General features: G+C 40.6%; 1 protein-coding gene across 2 annotated transcripts in view; it reads left to right on the forward strand.

The window, feature by feature from the left end:
* Nucleotides 1–20,549, forward strand: part of reln (reelin) — a 139,866-nt gene that overhangs the window by 48,408 nt on the left and 70,909 nt on the right. For both annotated transcript variants that reach the window (XM_058075614.1, XM_058075615.1), the window contains exon 3: nt 6,790–6,928. In XM_058075614.1, the coding sequence (XP_057931597.1) occupies nt 6,790–6,928 (139 nt within the window). The remainder of the gene's footprint in view (nt 1–6,789; nt 6,929–20,549) is intronic.

Below are 20,549 nucleotides of genomic sequence, written 5' to 3' on the forward strand. Positions count from 1 at the left end.
GAAACATTTTATGGTAATGGTAATGGTTTTATTTCATTTGAACATGCATCAGATTCCAATTGAGTGCATCCCATAATCAGTTCCCAGTTCCACATGTCCAAAAGGAGTAGGAAGAAGCAAAGCTTATTAAATCCTACCCCTCCATCTGGTACTTGTACAATCAGTAACTGTTACATTTGTTCACTTCCTGCTTTCCATAATACAGTTTTTTTTGTTTTTATTTTTTATTCTTTTTTAAATTTTTTAAATTTTTTTATTTTTATTTTTTAAATTTAATTAATTTTTTTTGTTTTTAAATATATTTTGTTCACTTCCTGCTTTCCTAACATAATTTAAGTTTTTGTTTTTATTTTATTTTATTTTATTTTATTTTATTTTATTTTATTTTATTTTATTTTATTTTATTTTATTTTATTTTATTTTATTTTATTTTATTCCATAATAAATTGTTATTTCCATAAGTTTTTTTTTTTTAAATAATAGTTTTTTTGACTAGCTTTTTAACGTATCCTAGCATAGAAGTGTTTCAAATGTACTTCTTCCCTGAGATCATGTCTGATGTTGTATTTCTTTGAAATGAAATAGAAAACATTGGACTATAACACTGAAACATACATAGATGTATGTATATGTTCAGCGGTGTTAACCCTCGTGTGCCCCTTTCTGTTGCCCCCCCAACCGACTAAAATGTTCCCACAATTCCCCCCACTCACTGACCACTGGCATCTTTCACCACCCACATTAATGCACAGCTTCTTCCTGGCAACAATGTGCCCGACCCCCGCCATCGGCACAATGCCGCTGAGCTTATCTCCACGGTAGAAAGGGAGATGGATGCCCGTCCCGGCCAATGGAAGCACAGAATCGGGTACACGGCCATGAGACCGTGCAGCTGAGGGTGCAAAGGAAACGTCTGAATGCCGCACAACACACAAAGCATACAAATATCATATGGGCTCATTGAATAGCACAAAAGCCTATTGGGTGGCTTGGGTGCAGAGGGGGGGCGGGGGGTTAAGGGGCGGCCCTACTGGAGCTGCCAAAGCCTTGTATGATGTATCATTTATGTCACCGTACATGTTTTGTTCAACATGTTGACAGAAGCATTCTGTCTGGGCGTTGACAGATTCCCATGCATTAGGCAAGCAGCCTATAATAATAATACTAATACTCTTTTTCAGCTCTTAGTACTTCAATTAGATGTGGTCCCAATTATCTGGCATTGTATCCACAGAATTAAAAAAAAATGCTTCTGAGATTTTACAATATGGACATATAATATAATAACAAAAACTATACATTTTTGTTATTTACTCTAAATTATTTAAAATATTTGTACACATTTCTGTTTACGCTGTACATTGTAATCTATTTATTCTCCACATTATTATTTATTATTTATTATTTATAATTTTTTATTTTTTATTTTTTATTTTTTATTTTTTATTTTTTATTTTTTATTTTTTATTTTTTATTTTTTATTTTTTATTTTTTATTTTTTATTTTTTATTTTTTATTTTTTATTTTTTATTTTTTATTACACGGGAGCCAGGCAACTTCACATATGTGATGTAATCTATTTATTCTCCACATTATTTATTATTTATTATTTATTATTTATTATTTATTATTTATTATTTATTATTTATTATTTATTATTTATTATTTATTATTTATTATTTATTATTTATTATTTATTATTTATTATTTATTATTTATTATTTCACGGGAGCCAGGCAACTTCACATATTTGATGTAATCTATTTATTCTCCATATTTATTATTTATTATTTATTATTTATTATTTATTATTTATTATTTATTATTTATTATTTATTATTTATTATTTATTATTTATTATTTATTATTTATTATTTATTATTATTTTTTATTATTTATTATTACACGGGAGCCAGGCAACTTCACAAAATAAGATGAAAAATAAATAAACAAATCAAGAATAAAGAAAAGCAATCAATCAGTAATAAATAAATAAATAGAATAATAATAATAATAATAATAAAACGGCAAATAATAAAAACTTAAGAAACCACATATAGTTGGTGCGTAGACAAATATTTTTATTTACGACATATTGCGCAACTGCAGGGTCTTGAGACACATGCTAACTCGCAAACTAGAGAGCTAGTGACCTAAACGCTAGCCTTCAAGTTATTTCCTTTAAACTTAAAAAAGCCAAAAACTTACCACTTCCACACGGACAGGGAGGATAACTATTAACAGTTATTTAACCTTTAACATGAACATGAATCAAACGTAATCATTTTTTCTGGGTACATGATACCATACAGCATCCATATCAAACTAACATTAAACTTTCATATCAAGGCGGGGGCCTCAAAGTAGTGTCCTGCGGGCCACATTTGGACCGCGGGCCGCATGTTTGAGACCACTGATCTATGTCTATGTCTATATTTCACAATGATGACACCGCCTATGTCCGGTTCTCTGCTGGTCCGACTGCACAGATCCAACTGGAACATTTGCTGTTTGGATTTCTTTGAGCAGGAGTCATCCTTTCTCTTCTCAACATGAAAGGGGATGTTTGATTACTTGTATTTTACATCCCAATGGGAATTGGATTGCATCTTCTCTGCCTTTTCATCTTCACCTGCTTCTCTGCAGCCATTTTTTTTTTTTAGCTTTATATGCACCAGACTCTCAACTCATTGCCCGGTTAGGATCGCCTTAAAGGAAAACTTTGTTGGGAATTTTTCCCATCATCCCTTTGAGACAAGAATACATGTCTGTGCAATCCATGCACGTCATGGGAGGTCACCTATTTCGCCTTGAAACCCTTCCCCCAATATTTCCATGCATATTAACCAAACTATAGTGATATTGTTATTATTGTTATTAAAAAAAAACCTTAAACTGTATTATGGAAAGCAGGAAGTGAACAAATGTAACAGTTATTGATTGTAAAAGTACCAGATGGAGGGGTAGGATTTAATAAGCTTTGCTTCTTCCTACTCCTTTTGGACATGTGGAACTGGGAACTGATTATGGGATGCACTCAATTGGAATCTGATGCATGTTCAAATGAAATTAAACCATTACCATTACCATTACCATTACCATTACCATATAGATGGTCCGTATTCAGATCAAAAGGTAGCTGACATGGTCTACCATGATTAGTGATTAGAGATTTTTGGCTCTTTGAGGGGAGCCGGATTTTGGTGAGCCGTAAGTTTTAAGAAGCCAGCCTGGCATTAATTAGTTTTATCATGGGAGGAATTAATTTAGACATCCCACCAATATGAGTTTGAATTTTGAAATACTGATTATAACCTGGATGAGTGGTTAGCACGCAGACCTCACAGCTCGGAGACCAGGGTTCAATTCCACCTTCGGCCATCTCTGTGTGGAGTTTGCGTGTTTTCTCCGGGTACTCCGGTTTCCTCCCACATTCCAAAAACATGCTAAGTTAATTAGCCACTCCAAATTGTCCATAGGTATGAATGTGAGTGTGAATGGTTGTTTGTCTATATGTGCCCTGTGATTGGCTGGCCACCAGTCCAGGGTGTACCCCGCCTCTCGTCCAACGACAGCTGGGATAGGCTCCAGCACCCCCCGCGACCCTCGTGAGGAAAAAGCGGTAGAAAATGAATGAATGAATGAATGATTATAACCTGGCTGCACGGTGGATGAGTGGTTAGCACGCAGACCTCACAGCTCGGAGACCAGGGTTCAATTCCACCTTCGGCCATCTCTGTGTGGAGTTTGCATGTTCTCCCCGTGCATGCGTGGGTTTTCTCCGGGTACTCCGGTTTCCTCCCACATTCCAAAAACATGCTAGGTTAATTAGCCACTCCAAATTGTCCATAGGTATGAATGTGAGTGTGAATGGTTGTTTGTCTACTATATGTGCCCTGTGATTGGCTGGCCACCAGTCCAGGGTGTACCCCGCCTCTCGTCCAAAGACAGCTGGGATAGGCTCCAGCACCCCTAGTTTGACAGTAACATCACTGTTTTGAATTACCCATCGTATCCATTGTTCCCATTCCCATCGTTCATGGTGATGAGCCGTTCAAAAGAACCGATTCGGTCGTGTTGTTGTTGACGGAAGCAGCATTCGTCGTTATGGGCTCTGTGAAATCAACACCTGATGTCACTTCCTGTCCACCGCCTCACTCAGCCCCCCCACAAGTCTCAATTGGCTCATGTCTAGATGGATTATTCATGTTAAAAACCGTATTTAGAGGGCGGTACATGGGTACATTTCTAGATTCTTACTAGGAAAATCCTACTCTTCATAAATTCAGTCATCACGGTCAGTATGTTGGACTCGGAGTTTGCTTTTATTGTCCACAGAAAAGTTAACTTGGTTAACCTTTTGGAGAGCAAAAGAACAAACGAATATAAATCATACACAAACACACACCCAGCTGGCTGGACGGGATTAGAACATTTATAGCGCTGCCAACGTGGCATTATTTATGTCGGGAGACTGCGGGGTCAACGTTATTACAGGCGGCGAGGGGTGGAATTATTTCTCAAAGTAATTTGTGAGTTGCACGCAGTGTTTTTGCATCATTATTTGCCCAGTGATACAGAGGATATTACGGCTTCGGTGTTATTCGTCATTCCGTAGAATGATTATGTTGAGTTACGAGCGAAGGGCGGCGTTGTTGTGTGTGCGCGTAGGTGCTACTCGCAGGATTTAGAAACATTTAGACTTGCTGTGTGTGCACGCTGTTCGCAAATGTAAAGTATCGTAGCTGCTTTATGATGAATGCCCGGAATTGAATGCGTGTGTGTGTGTGTGTGTGTGAGACTTGAATGAATTATTTACCGCGCAGCGTAGTTGCCGCATGGAGCAGATGCCTTCCAGTTGACACTAGAAAGCCATTTAGTTACGGTAAATTATTAAAGCGCTCTGAATGTCTGCACAGCCATCGATGAATCAGCCGGTGTCGCGCCTTCGCCCTCTGCGATATGAAGATTGTGTGACATGATGTAATTCTCGTGGTGCAATCATAGCCCGATGCGGACCCTCATTAATAAGGGCGACTTCATGTCAGTTGCCCGGGAGGGAGGCAACAACTGCATTCATTCTGAAAGGACAAAGAAAAGGAAAAAGGAGAAATACAATGTCATATTGCATTTAAAAAAAATTAATTAAATTAAAATTAAAAAATTTTAAAAAAAATAATTAAAAATAATTTTTTTAATTATTAATTATTATTAATTAATAATTAATTATTAATAATTAAAATTAATTAAAAATTAATTAATTTAAATTTTATTTTTTTTTTTAAATTTTTTTTAATTGCATTTAAATTTCAATTAAATAATCACTAAAGTAAAGGGATAAGCAAAATCACAAAAAGGAAGATGAGGTTGTTCAGACTTTATAATTAGTGGTAGCTAATAATTAAAATGATTAAGATTAAGATTTGGGGCTGCACGGCGGACGAGTGGTTAGCGCTCAGACCTCATAGCTAGGAGACCAGGGTTCGATCCCACCCTGGGCCATCTCTGTGTGGAGTTTGCATGTTCTCCCCGTGCATGCGTGGGTTTTCTCCGGGTACTCCGGTTTCCTCCCACATTCCAAAAACATGCTAGGTTAATTAGCCACTCCAAATTGTCCATAGGTATGAATGTGAGTGTGAATGGTTGTTTGTCTATATGTGCCCTGTGATTGGCTGGCCACCAGTCCAGGGTGTACCCCGCCTCTCGCCCGAAGACAACTGGGATAGGCTCCAGCACCCCCCGCGACCCTCGTGAGGAAAAGCGGTAGAAAATGAATGAATGAAGATTAAGATTTGAGATTTTTTTTAGTGGGGAACTGATATTTTCCTGAAACTTACCTACGTTCTACTGCAGTAGAAACTAACTTTCCGGGTGATCATTTCCGGGCGGCCTGACAGTCATTCATTCATTCATTCAGGGTCGCGGGGGTGCTGGAGCCTATCCCAGCTGTCTTCGGGCGAGTGGCGGGGTACACCCTGGACTGGTGGCCAGCCAATCACAGGACACAATTTGACAAACAACCATTCACACTCACATTCATATCTATGGACAATTTGGAGTGGCTAATTAACCTAGCATGTTTTTGGAATGTGGGAGGAAACCGGAGTACCCGGAGAAAACCCACGCATGCACGGGGAAAACATGCAAGGAATTGAACCCTGGTCTCAATAGCTGTGAGGCCTGTGCGCTGCGGACAATTTGGAGTCGCCAATTAACCTAGCATGTTAGCATGTTTTTGGAATGTGGGAGGAAAGTACCCGGAGTACCCGGAGAAAACCCATGCATGCACGGTGAGAACATGCAAACTCCACACAGAGATGGCCCTGAGTGTGGAATCGAACCCTGGCCTGACAGTCAATGTCCTTAAATTTTACAACCATGTGCTTGTCACTCTCCTAAAAGTCTATACTACCAAATATTGTGCTGATTCGGCGAAACGCCCTTACGTTACGGTGCTTCTTTCCGAGAACTCATGTACGTAGCTGTGTGAGAAATTTCAAGTCAATCCCTGTAGGATTGAAGTCAACTTGTTTGGGATTTAATGTGGACCTATTATGCTCATTTTCGTCTCTTTCTATTGAGTTGTGCGCTCCCATATCGCATTGAAAGCTTTCTAGAGCTTCCAGAATCTGCACCTATTCACCTATTTCCTTGGATTTCCAAAACGGTCCGTTTTAATTTATTTTTGTGACTCTTCTATATTGCATTCCACGTCGTGTAAAAAGGTCAAGTTTGTTACGAAAAGGCACAATAAAGTGAACCCTACGTTGAATGACATCTCTCTTCCAGGTGTGATTCCGGACCGCCAGTTCACTGGAACCCAGTTTGTGTGCAGTGTGGTGGCCTCCCACGTCAGCCACCAGCCCTCCACCAGTTTCAGCTTTGTCTGGATCGCTCCGCCTCCTGGCACCGGCTGTGTCAACTTCTTGTAAGTCGCCTTTGTGTTTGTGGTTTTTGTGTGTGTCATCCGTTCGTTTTCTCCACCATCACAATACTTTATAAGCGGAATATACAGCAGAACTCCGGGTCAGTTTTTCCCATGTGAAATTATCTGACAAAATGAATTTTTGTACTTTTACAATTATATTTTTACATGCAAAGGTAACTTTAAGCTAGTTATAAAGCCATTTCTAAAGCTTTGGGACTCTAGCCAACCAGAGTGAGAGCCATTATCCACAAATGGCCAAAACACAAAACAGTGGTGAACCTTCCCAGGAGTGTCCGACAAACCAAAATGACCCCAAGACCGCAGTGATAACTATCCAAGAGGTCACAAAAGACCCCACAACAACATCCAACATCCATGATCTGAATCATTCATTCATTCATTTTCTACCGCTTATCCTCACGAGGGTCGCAGGGGGTACACATATAGACAAACAACCATTCAGATAATAAAACATGCTGTTGAATCTACGTCAGCTTGTAGATCGCATTTTACCTTTATTTTTCTATTTTCATAAATTTTATACTCAAATAATCGGTTAGGCCAGTGGTGTCCAAAGAATTCATCGGGGTGCTGCAATGACATCAGCCTCCCAATGGGCTCTGGATCCCTCTGGTAAACACAGGCAGCCATCCATGCATTTTCTATGCCACTTGTCCTCCAATGAAAGGCCAGCCAATCATAGGGCACATATAGGCAAACAACCATTCACACTCACATTCATACCTATGGACAATTTGGAGTCGCTAATTAACCTAGCATGTTTTTTGGAATGTGGGAGGAAACCGGAGTACCCGGAGAAAACCCACGCATGCACGGGGAGAACATGCAAACTCCACACAGAAATAGCCGAGGGTGGAATTGAACCCGGGTCTCCTATCTGTGAGGCCTGTGCGCTAACCGTTCAACCGCCGTGCAGCCCCTACAGTTAGATTACTGTCTTCCAATATAAAGAATGATTTATGCTCACTATAAACCTTGCAATCCTACTTCCATTCCAACAACCATTCACACTCACATTCATACCTATGGACAATTTGGAGTGGCTAATTAACCTAGCATGTTTTTGGAATGTGGGAGGAAACCGGAGTACGCGGAGAAAACCCACGCATGCACGGGGAGAACATGCAAACTCCACACAGAAATAGCCGAGGGTGGAATTGAACCCGGGTCTCCTATCTGTGAGGCCTGTGCGCTAACCGTTCAACCGCCGTGCAGCCCCTACAGTTAGATTACTGTCTTCCAATATAAAGAATGATTTATGCTCACTATAAACCTTGCAATCCTACTTCCATTCCAACAACCATTCACACTCACATTCATACCTATGGACAATTTGGAGTGGCTAATTAACCTAGCATGTTTTTGGAATGTGGGAGGAAACCGGAGTACGCGGAGAAAACCCACGCATGCACGGGGAGAACATGCAAACTCCACACAGAAATAGCCGAGGGTGGAATTGAACCCGGGTCTCCTATCTGTGAGGCCTGTGCGCTAACCGTTCAACCGCCGTGCAGCCCCTACAGTTAGATTACTGTCTTCCAATATAAAGAATGATTTATGCTCACTATAAACCTTGCAATCCTACTTCCATTCCAACAACCATTCACACTCACATTCATACCTATGGACAATTTGGAGTGGCTAATTAACCTAGCATGTTTTTGGAATGTGGGAGGAAACCGGAGTACCCGGAGAAAACCCACGCATGCACGGGGAGAACATGCAAACTCCACACAGAAATAGCCGAGGGTGGAATTGAACATGGGTCTCCTATCTGTGAGGCCTGTGCGCTAACCGTTCAACCGCCGTGCAGCCCCTACAGTTAGATTACTGTCTTCCAATATAAAGAATGATTTATGCTCACTATAAACCTTGCAATCCTACTTCCATTCCAACAACCATTCACACTCACATTCATACCTATGGACAATTTGGAGTGGCTAATTAACCTAGCATGTTTTTGGAATGTGGGAGGAAACCGGAGTACCCGGAGAAAACCCACGCATGCACGGGGAGAACATGCAAACTCCACACAGAAATAGCCGAGGGTGGAATTGAACATGGGTCTCCTATCTGTGAGGCCTGTGCGCTAACCGTTCAACCGCCGTGCAGCCCCTACAGTTAGATTACTGTCTTCCAATATAAAGAATGATTTATGCTCACTATAAACCTTGCAATCCTACTTCCATTCCAACAACCATTCAACCATTGCTGCAATGACATCAGCCTCCCAATGGGCTCTGGATCCCTCTGGTAAACAAAGGCAGCCATCCATGCATTTTCTATGCCACTTGTCCTCCAATGAAAGGCCAGCCAATCATATTGGCACATATAGGCATTACAACCATTCACACTCACATTCATACCTATGGACAATTTGGAGTTTTTGGAATGTGGGAGGAAACCGGAGTACCCGGAGAAAACCCACGCATGCACGGGGAGAACATGCAAACTCCACACAGAAATAGCCGAGGGTGGAATTGAACATGGGTCTCCTAGCTGTGAGGCCTGCACGCTAACCACTCGTCCACTGTGCAGCCCCTGAATCATTCAAGTGTGCAAAATAAGACACCAGGAAGGGGGTAATTTCCTACTATTCTAGTTTAGTATAGTATTTTAGGTAGTTGATTTTTGGCATTAAAGCCAAATATTATGCAAAACAATGACAAGGATTGTACTTCAAAGCGGTATCCTATTTATCAGTTGATGAATATATACTTAATTAGCTGTCATCCTCTTGGAAAACAAGCCAATACTGTTTCACCAAAACCTGAACAGAAAGAAGTATTTTGGCAGGACACGACTCTGGAAAAAAAAACAAAAACCCTAATGAATTCCCGAGCGGAGACCACAGACTATCTGACAGAAACTTTCATGGGCCCACTGTCACCAAATGATTCAGAGGGGGAATTTGGTGAAGCGGAGCTGCTATTTAGACAACATCCACAAAGCCAAACAGATTTACAGGATTTTGTCTTTGCCAGCAAACTCATTTACGGTTGAGCATGTGTCCGCTTACGAGGATGGGGCACTTCCAGCTATTTGGTGTGTTTGTTGTTCGGGCAGCTGTCAATTGGAAAGCAGCAGTGTGTCAGTGCCGGTGGCGGCGGGCCACGACTGTGTGACAAAAGAGCCCCCCCGTTCCCCCCGTCTCCCCCTCGGCTGACCTTATCAAAGTCAGACACACTCTTGCCAACACACAGAATTCCGGTCCGTAGCTCCCCATGCGTCTTTTGGGAAGCATTCATCAGGTAAACAACACGCCCAAAACTTTAAAAAAAAAGATTTTATTTTAAGATGTGTAGCGAAGCCTAATTTTTTTTTTTTTTTCTGATTTCCGAGTGTCCTCTTCTCTCAAAAGTGGAACAAAGAACAGACTTAAGGGACACACATTGCTTTTATAACATCATTAAAAAGGCATTCATTCATTCATTTTCTACCGCTTATCCTCATGAGGGTTGCAGGGGGTGCTGGAGCCTATCCCAGCTGTCTTCGGGCAAGAGGCGGGGTACACCCTGGACTATTTTTCAATTTTCATCAATTTTATACTCAAGTAATCGGTTAGGCCAGTGGCGTCCAAAGAATTCATTGGGGTGCTGCAATGACATCAGCCTCCCAATGGGCTCTGGATCCCTCTGGTAAACAAAGGCAGCCATCCATGCATTTTTTATGCCACTTGTCCTCCAATGAAAGGTGTTGCTCAGACAAATTATGGGAAAACTTTCATTCATTCATTAATTTTCTTCGGGCGAGAGGCGGGGTCCACCCTGGACTGGTGGCCAGCCAATCACAGGGCACATATAGACAAACAACCATTCATATAATAAATGATGTTGTTGAACCTACGGCAACTTGTAGATCTTATTTTGCCTTTATTTTTCTATTTTCATAAATTTTATACTCAAGTAATCGGTTAGGCCAGTGGTGTCCAAAGAATTCATTGGGGTGCTGCAATGACATCAGCCTCCCAATGGGATCTGGATCCCTCTGGTAAACAAAGGCAGCCATCCATGGGGGTGCTGGAGCCTATCCCATCTGTCTTCTTGTGAGAGGCAGGGTACACCCTGGACTGGTGGCCAGCCAATCCCAGGGCACATATAGACAAACAACCATTCACACTCACATTCATACCTATGGACAATTTGGAGTGGAGCTAATTAACCTAGCATGTTTTTGGAATGTGGGAGGAAACCGGAGTACCCGGAGAAAACCCACGCATGCACGGGGAGAACATGCAAACTCCACACAGAGAGATGGCTGAGGGTGGAATTGAACCCTGGTGTCCTAGCTGTGAGGCCTGTGCGCTAACCGTTCATGCACCGTGCAGCCCCTACAGTTAGATTACTGTCTTCCAATATAAAGAATGATTTATGCTCACTATAAACCTTGCAATTCTACTTCCATTCCAACAACCATTCACACTCACATTCATACCTATGGACAATTTGGAGTGGCTAATTAACCGAGCATGTTTTTCTCATGCAAACTCCACACAGAGATGGCCGAGGGTGGGATTGAACTGGGGTCTCCTAGCTGTGAGGTCTGCGCGCTCATCATGTGTTTGCGAGACGACGCTTTGCGCATCTGTTCAGACACGGCGGCCATGACAAAGCATCGGCGTGTGACAACCCGGGATGAGAACTGGCTCAAATGTTAAAAAACGGTCCTCTGGGTGGAACACAAATTACACTTGATCATGTCCTGCCCTTGCCTGTGGCGTTTCAACTTTTGATGGAGTGTCCGCGCCGTGTCCGTGAGTGCGTGAATTAAAGCCACAGACACCCTATGTCCTTCAAAGGCCCAAACACCGCTCCGTCATTGCATTAAAATGTGGCCGCGGAGCGGTTTTATGGCCGATATCGTGGGAGGCTTGGCGGTAACACATCATTGTGAGGAGCATGATGGACTGCAGTAACGTGGACATCCAGAAGAACTCATTTTCCACCAGGCTGTAAATTTCCTGCGGAAGGGAAGACGAGGCCTTGGAGGAACCGAGAGAGGAACAGGGAGCATTTATTAGATCAATACACAACACCATTTCAAGTCAAAGTACTTTGACCTCTACGGCAGGGGTGCTCACACTTTTTCAGCATGCGAGCTACTTTTAAAATGACCGAGTCAAAATGATCTACCCACTACAAAAATGCAAAACATCTATTTATTTTCAAATGTATTGAGGATTATTTGTACGTACAATGTATGTTGATGTACCTTACATAACCAAATGAGCCAATATTGCAAAACACACATAATTAACTATTAACATTTTTTGTAATTACCTGAGTTTACTTTGATGACTTGCACTGAATTGAACCAGCCAGGGATGCATAGTCCGGACAGTAGCTGCTGATAGCCAGCCTCAAGCACACTTCCAAATGTTTATCAGTCATGGATAATATCCGTATCATAATATCCGTATAATATTCCATATCCGTATGGAAGTGATATGTTTTTTGCCTTTTTACTTGGTCCAGTTTTTGCCTTTTTACTTGGTCCAGCTCCTTCACTCATTTTAGTGACCATAAACTTTAGCGAGGGCTTTAAAATCTCGACTAGCTTAGCACTTTGCATCGTTGTTTACGCATGAGCGATGACCTAAAGGTCAAAATTCAGTTGTCATCTGACTGGTTGTCCTGTATGTCAATCAAGTAACGGGGATGGATGATAGGCTGACATCGTAAGTTCTGCTGCACTTAGAGACGTTGTTTGATTCGATTGGTCGCCCGAAGGGCAACATTCAGTTGTCATCTGAATGGCTGCCCTGTATGTCAATCAAGTGACGGCATTGATGCTGGGATGATATTTTTGTAATGTCACGCCGCGATCGACCAGCGATCGACCAGTACCACCTCCGCGATCGACCGGTAGCTCGCGATCGACTTAATGAGCACCCCTGCTCTACGGCCTCTAGCTTTTTAAAACTGATTTTAGTTAAATACGGCGACGCCTCTATTAAGGGTATGTCTGGAAAAATCCAATTAGGGGCCAAAAAAAAACAAAAAACAAAACACTTAATATTCAGTAATCCCTCGTTTATCATGGTTCATTCCTTCCAGACCTGCCCGTGATAAGTGAATTTCCTTATTAAGTGCAATATTTTTGTAGTAAAAGTGTAGAAATATTATTATTACAGCCGTGTAGACATGAAATAACACCCTGATTACCCAATATATATTACCCAAGTGTTGATGTAAATGTGTTGACTTGTGGGTGCACGGCTCTGGCTGTTGCCAAGGTCACAAGGTCGCACCCTGTATTCCATCACAACTCTGCACGCCTTATATAATGATGTCATGACTTCATATACGGTTTCCTAATATGGTTTTAAATGATCAATTCAAGTGGTTTGACCTTTTGATTTAATGATATGCTCTTCAATCCATCACCCCCATGCACCTCATGGGGGCCGATAAAAGACAACTAGTGATTTTATTCCGACATCGTACTGACAGATGGACCCATCCTGGACCTAATTGCTGTTGTAGATAGTCTTTACCATCGATCTCATAGGTATTCCAATCAATATTCTCATCCATATTAACAAAAAAAAAATCACTGGTTAATGAGCTTCCTGGCCGTGTGACAAATCCTCACCAAACATCTGTCATGGTTGAAGGTAACGTGGAGATTATCGAGCAATGAAAGCGGCAAGTAGGTTCGAATCTGACATCAATCAATCTATTTCCAATACTGTTTGTCCTTATTAGGGGTTGGGGGGTCAGCAGGAGTCTATCCCAGCTTCCTTCAGTCAATCACAGAAGGTTTCGAAGGTTCATGGAAATGTGACGGTCAGGTACGGAAGTAATTAACCATGATGAACGATGGATTCAACATTCATGGTGCGGCAAATTTGCACAACCAGAGACTGGTTTCAGTGATGAAAAGTGTAATTGTCCTTGAACCTAAATAAAACTAAAATCATGCTGTTTGCTAACAGCAGAAAGGACACCAGCAAATACAAATAGACGGTGTAGACATTGAAAGGGTGAACGAAAATACATTTCTGGGGATCACAATAGATGAAAATATGAGCTCATATGAAACCTCATATTACAAATATACAACATAAAGTGGCCAGAAATATTTCAGTATTGAACAAAGCAAAATTTGTTCTCAATCAGAAATCACTCCACACTCTTTATTGCTCTCTGGTTCTACCATATCTTACTTATTGTGTGGAAATATGGGATAATAACTATAAAAGCAATCTTCACTGGCTAAATGTACTGCAAAAAAGGCCAGTAAGGATAATTGATAATGCCGCCTACAGAGAACATACTAACTCCTTATTTGTAAAATGACAAATACTTCAACTTGCTGATATAGTTCATCTTCAAACAGCTAAAATAATGCATAAGGCTAAAAATAAGCAATTAGCTAAAAATGTCATCCAATACTTCTCTACAAGAGAGGAGAAATATGATCTCAGGGAAGAAGTACATTTGATAATAATGTAAAAATAAAAAATAAAGATTTTACATTTTACATTTTACATTTTAAATATGATAATAAATCAAATAAAGTAAAGTAAATCAAATAAAAAGTAAATCAAATAAAGTAAAATTTTAAATTTTAAATTTTAAATTTTAAATTTTAAATTTTAAATTTTAAATTTTAAATTTTAAATTTTAAATTTTAAATTTTAAATTTTAAATTTTAAATTTTAAATTTTAAATTTTAAATTTTAAATTTTAAATTTGATAATAAATAAAATAAAGTAAAAAAAAATAAAATAAATTATATTAGGAAAGCAGGAAGTGAACAAATGTAACAGTTAGTGATTGTAAAAGTACCAGATGGAGGGGTAGGATTTAATAAGCTGTGCTTCTTCCTACTCCTTTTGGACATGTGGAACTGGGAACTTATTATGGGATGCACTCAATTGGAATCTGATGCATGTTCAAATGAAATAAAACCATTACCATTACCATTACCATTAAATATGTCAACTTTGGAGGACACAGGAAATATGTCTTTCAATGATATTTTTCACTCCAAAAATGATATAAACGTGTTTCGGTGTCTCAAGCATTTCAAACCGGGATTCTGTATTTAGTTTTTCAGCTTCCGTCGTGAGCAAACAATGGCAATTGAAGAGAGAGGATTCGTTCCAACAGCCACTTTGCTGATCCGAAATCGGATGGGAGTGTCAATGAATCGGGTAACAGGAAGGTTTGACGCGGTCGGATTGGTCCATCTGTTAAAAATACGCATTTTTAAGGGCGTATCAATTATTCACAGATTTTCACAATTTGCATGTAACTCCCGTAAAAGTCAGTCATGGACCGTAGACCCGAGACCGGTTGGTTTGTACATGCGCCTCGCCGTGAAGAATACTGCTATACCGAGTGTTCCATGCAAAAGCGACATCACACATCAGGGGGTCGCAGTGCCACCTGCTGGGAACTATGAATTCCCGATGAAATACAGCATGGCCACGGGGATTTTAAACGCAGCATTATTGAAGCACGCCACAGAGGAGTGGAGTCTGCTCCACTTGAATTTGCTGTGAAATGATCCACTTTGGGTTTGCCGGTTCTGGAGTGACAGGATCAATCATTGCTGTTGCTGACACTTTTTTTTTTCCCCATCCTCCTTCCAGCAAGGCGAGGATACGCAACAGAGAATGTCGCCAATGTTTGTACTATTTACTGCCACCTTTCTCATCTTTACAATTATTGCTCTCACGGGGAGCCTCTTTGGAGCCGTGGCTCTCTATGACCCGTGTTAACGAGCGCCTAATGTGCCAAATAACTCCCAAATCCCTCCTCTGTCGAGCTTCATTAAATTTGCATGTTCTCTGAGAGCTCGTCTCCATTCATTTAGTGGCAGCACCTTCTCAGGAATGTCCCGGCATAGTCACGCTGAACGCTGTAAAAACATGAATTTAAGTCATACTGCAATACTAAAGTATTGTATTGTTAGGGCTGCCAAAGTTAATACGTTAATGATTAATACGTTAATTATTTATCTACTGTCGCTGTGTTTGAATTATCACCTACTTATTATGGATAAAACCTATTTCTATCTGCGATTAAATGTGATTAATTCTGAGTTAACCACAGACAGAAACTGATTAATCTCGATTAATTTCTATTAATTGATTGACAGCCCTAACTGTGCTGTATAGTATTTCATTAATATTCTCTTAATATATGAGCTGTGTTACTTAAAGTGAGAACAATCCAATGCAGTCAAGTCAAATGTATATTAGTATTATTGTGTATTATTATTGTATTATTATATATATATAAGCCAACTGGTCTGTATGTAGCAAAAAAAAACGTCTTTGCAGTGTTGAAAAAGTTGAAAGGGGAAATAAAACCCTCAAAATTTGTACTCACTAAGCATTTGATAAAAGTTAGCCTGCAAGTCAAATTATTATGCAAACTAATAAAATAATAATTGGTAATGGTAATGGTTTTATTTCATTTGAACATGCATCAGATTCCAATTGAGTGCATCCCATAATCAGTTCCCAGTTCCACATGTCCAAAAGGAGTAGGAAGAAGCAAAGCTTATTAAATCCTACCCCTCCATCTGGTACTTTTACAATCAGTAACTGTTATATTTGTTCACTTCCTGCTTTCCATAATACAGTTTAAGTTTTTTTGTTTTTATTTTTTATTTTTTTATTTTTTTTTAATTTTTTTTAAAATAAAAGAAAAATTAATTAAAAAAAATCTATTTAAATTTTTTTTTTTTATTTATTTATTTTTTTTTAATGTAATTTGATTTTATTTTTTGTTTTGGGCCTTTGAACCCAGCTGCCTCAAGCAAGAGACCCAATCTGGCAGCCACCAAACCAAAACCCCCCACGCCATATCCCATAATCAGTTCCCAGTTCCACATGTCCAAAAGGAGTAGGAAGAAGCAAAGCTTATTAAATCCTACCCCTCCATCTGGTACTTTTACAATCACTAACTGTTACATTTGTTCACTTCCTGCTTTCCATAATACAGTTTTTTTTTTTTTTTTTTTTTTTTTTAATAATGCACCTCGTACCGAAGTACTCGGTGATATGAGCATCCAATGCCATAATGGGTACCATAGTGCGTGTCAATATAGTGATATATATAGCACATCATGACTGGTTCAAGACTCTTCATCCTTGTATTTAGCAAACATCAACTGCTTGTATTGTTTCTTGAATTGGCTCATCGTTTCCATACTTTACTTTACCTTACTTTAATATTTGTACAGTTTGAGATTTGGTTCAAATAGTCATCTTATGGGTGGGAATACCATGTTTGTGTTTCCCAATCGGAAGTCTATTTGAGTTCCAATTGTTCCTTTTAATGCGACGACCCAAACAGATATGCACGCGTGATCATTATTCATTGAATGTTCTTGTTCAGTAGCCATGTTTAACCGCGTGCCACGCTTGAGGGTAAATCAGCTGTCGGCCGTCAGGAGGCCCACTTAATGGCTGGTGTGGTGCGTTTGTGTGTGTGGTGCGTTTGTGTGTGTGCGTGGAGGGAGCTGTCAAAGCGGCTAATGGGGGATGCTTATGGCCGACAGCAACATGTAATCTAACATGGACGACATGCTTGGTAATTACCCACTCTGGAGCCTTTTGGGAGCTCTTTGAGTGACAGGCTGTCCGTCTGCATACATGTTCAAACTCGTATTCGGCTTGAAGCGCGCACACGTGTGTGTGCGTTCATTCCCAGCTTTTATATTCGGTATCTACGTACATTTGACAGGCGTGGATAGCTTTGAAAGACAAGGTCATCGGTTTTGTCAACCACTTCCTTTATGTGGCGATGCCCTTTTTCGGTATATTCCGTATATATCCGCTTCGCTTCTATCACGTCTGGCGTGTCATCTCTGAGATTCTCCTTTCGTCTAACGAGAAGGCAGAGGATGACACTTTATTTGCACAAGATGAATGATCCCTCGTTTAAGGACCACCAGGAAACATTTAGGCCCCTAATTGCTTTTTTCTCCCCAACCAAACTCCAATTAACATTTCAATGTTCAATAAATGTTTTGTGTGAGTGTGTGGCTAATGAGGGACACGCAGGGAGGCCCGCTCGACTGTGACAGCAGGGCAGATGCCGCAGTCACGCTGTAACAATCTGGTTGTTAGGACCGACGGCTAACAATCAGTCTTCCTATAAAAAACACATTAATTCCATTTTACACTACGCCATTATCTCTGTCAAGGTCATTTTCTGTACAGTAAGAGGAAGCAAAATGCATGAACATCTGTGGCTGTAGGCAACCTCCTGATGTGTTCGGGAACTCCACAAGATGTCCCCTCTGTCTTCTTTGCTTCTCTGAAATGCTCATGAAATCTAAATGCATGTACACAATTTCCTTTGCGCTAGTCTTGTGTTCCTGTGGCTGTAGGCAACCTCCTGATGTGTTCGGGAACTCCACAAGATGTCCCCTCTATCTTCTTTGCTTCTCTGAAATGCTCATGAAATCTAAATGCATGTACACAATTTCCTTTGCGCTAGTCTTGTGTTCCTGTGGCTGTAGGCAACCTCCTGATGTGTTCGGGAACTCCACAAGATGTCCCCTCTATCTTCTTTGCTTCTCTGAAATGCTCATGAAATCTAAATGCATGTACACAATTTCCTTTGCGCTAGTCTTGTGTTCCTGTGGCTGTAGGCAACCTCCTGATGTGTTCGGGAACTCCACAAGATGTCCCCTCTATCTTCTTTGCTTCTCTGAAATGCTCATGAAATCTAAATGCATGTACACAATTTCCTTTGCGCTAGTCTTGTGTTCCTGCGGCTGTAGGCAACCTCCTGATGTGTTCGGGAACTCCACAAGATGTCCCCTCTATCTTCTTTGCTTCTCTGAAATGCTCATGAAATCTAAATGCATGTACACAATTTCCTTTGCGCTAGTCTTGTGTTCCTGTGGCTGTAGGCAACCTCCTGATGTGTTCGGGAACTCCACAAGATGTCCCCTTTGCGCTAGTCTTGTGTTCCTGTGGCTGTAGGCAACCTCCTGATGTGTTCGGGAACTCCACAAGATGTCCCCTCTATCTTCTTTGCTTCTCTGAAATGCTCATGAAATCTAAATGCATGTACACAATTTCCTTTGCGCTAGTCTTGTGTTCCTGTGGCTGTAGGCAACCTCCTGATGTGTTCGGGAACTCCACAAGATGTCCCCTCTAGTATCTTCTTTGCTTCTCTGAAATGCTCATGAAATCTAAATGCATGTACACAATTTCCTTTGCGCTAGTCTTGTGTTCCTGCGGCTGTAGGCAACCTCCTGATGTGTTCGGGAACTCCACAAGATGTCCCCTCTATCTTCTTTGCTTCTCTGAAATGCTCATGAAATCTAAATGCATGTACACAATTTCCTTTGCGCTAGTCTTGTGTTCCTGTGGCTGTAGGCAACCTCCTGATGTGTTCGGGAACTCCACAAGATGCCCCCCCTAGTATCTTCTTTGCTTCTCTGAAATGCTCATGAAATCTAAATGCATGTACACAATTTCCTTTGCGCTAGTCTTGTGTCGCTGTGGCTGTAGGCAACCTCCTGATGTGTTCGGGAACTCCACAAGATGTCCCCTCTATCTTCTTTGCTTCTCTGAAATGCTCATGAAATCTAAATGCATGTACACAATTTCCTTTGCGCTAGTCTTGTGTTCCTGTGGCTGTAGGCAACCTCCTGATGTGTTCAGGAACTCCACAAGATGTCCCCTCTATCTTCTTTGCTTCTCTGAAATGCTCATGAAATCTAAATGCATGTACACAATTTCCTTTGCGCTAGTCTTGTGTCGCTGTGGCTGTAGGCAACCTCCTGATGTGTTCGGGAACTCCACAAGATGTCCCCTCTATCTTCTTTGCTTCTCTGAAATGCTCATGAAATCTAAATGCATGTACGCAATTTCCTTTGCGCTAGTCTTGTGTTCCTGTGGCTGTAGGCAACCTCCTGATGTGTTCGGGAACTCCACAAGATGCCCCCTCTATCTTCTTTGCTTCTCTGAAATGCTCATGAAATCTAAACGCATGTACACAATTTCCTTTGCGCTAGTCTTGTGTTCCTGTGGCTGTAGGCAACCTCCTGATGTGTTGGGGAACACAGCTCTTTATGAGTGGAGACAAATAGAAGGTCATAGAAAGTCAGGTGTACGTGTCGCCAAATTCCATACGGAATCCGTGGAGCGTGGGACCATGAAATGTGAGAAATTTAGTGGCAAATCTCTGAAATTTCTGAAAAAGTTACTTAAGATTAAGATTAAGATTAAGACTAAGATTAAGATATGCCTTTATTCGTCCCTCAGTGGGGAAATTTGTAAGTGGTTCTCATGTGACGGAATAAAATGATGCCGCAATGAGAACGTACGATACGATGACTAGTCATGAACTGGTTGCTCTTGGGTGCCTCAAGCTGGGTGAGGGTGCTTGGATGTGGGCTTTTCATTCTGGTAGACAAGGAATAATATATGTTTTGTTGGGATGAGGTTGGAATATGGGTGGTTAGAGGGGCGGGGCTAGATAAGTCTTGACTTCTTCCCATTCCCTTTCCAACATGTGTATGTTTATATGTACATAGGTGTTTTTATTGTGTTGATTTATGTTTGGTTTGTTGTGTTTTGGTTGATGTTTGAAATAAAGAAGTAAAAAAAATTTTTTTT

Source organism: Doryrhamphus excisus, chromosome 6 (assembly GCF_030265055.1).
Source record: "Doryrhamphus excisus isolate RoL2022-K1 chromosome 6, RoL_Dexc_1.0, whole genome shotgun sequence".
Taxonomy (NCBI): Eukaryota; Metazoa; Chordata; class Actinopteri; order Syngnathiformes; family Syngnathidae; genus Doryrhamphus; species Doryrhamphus excisus.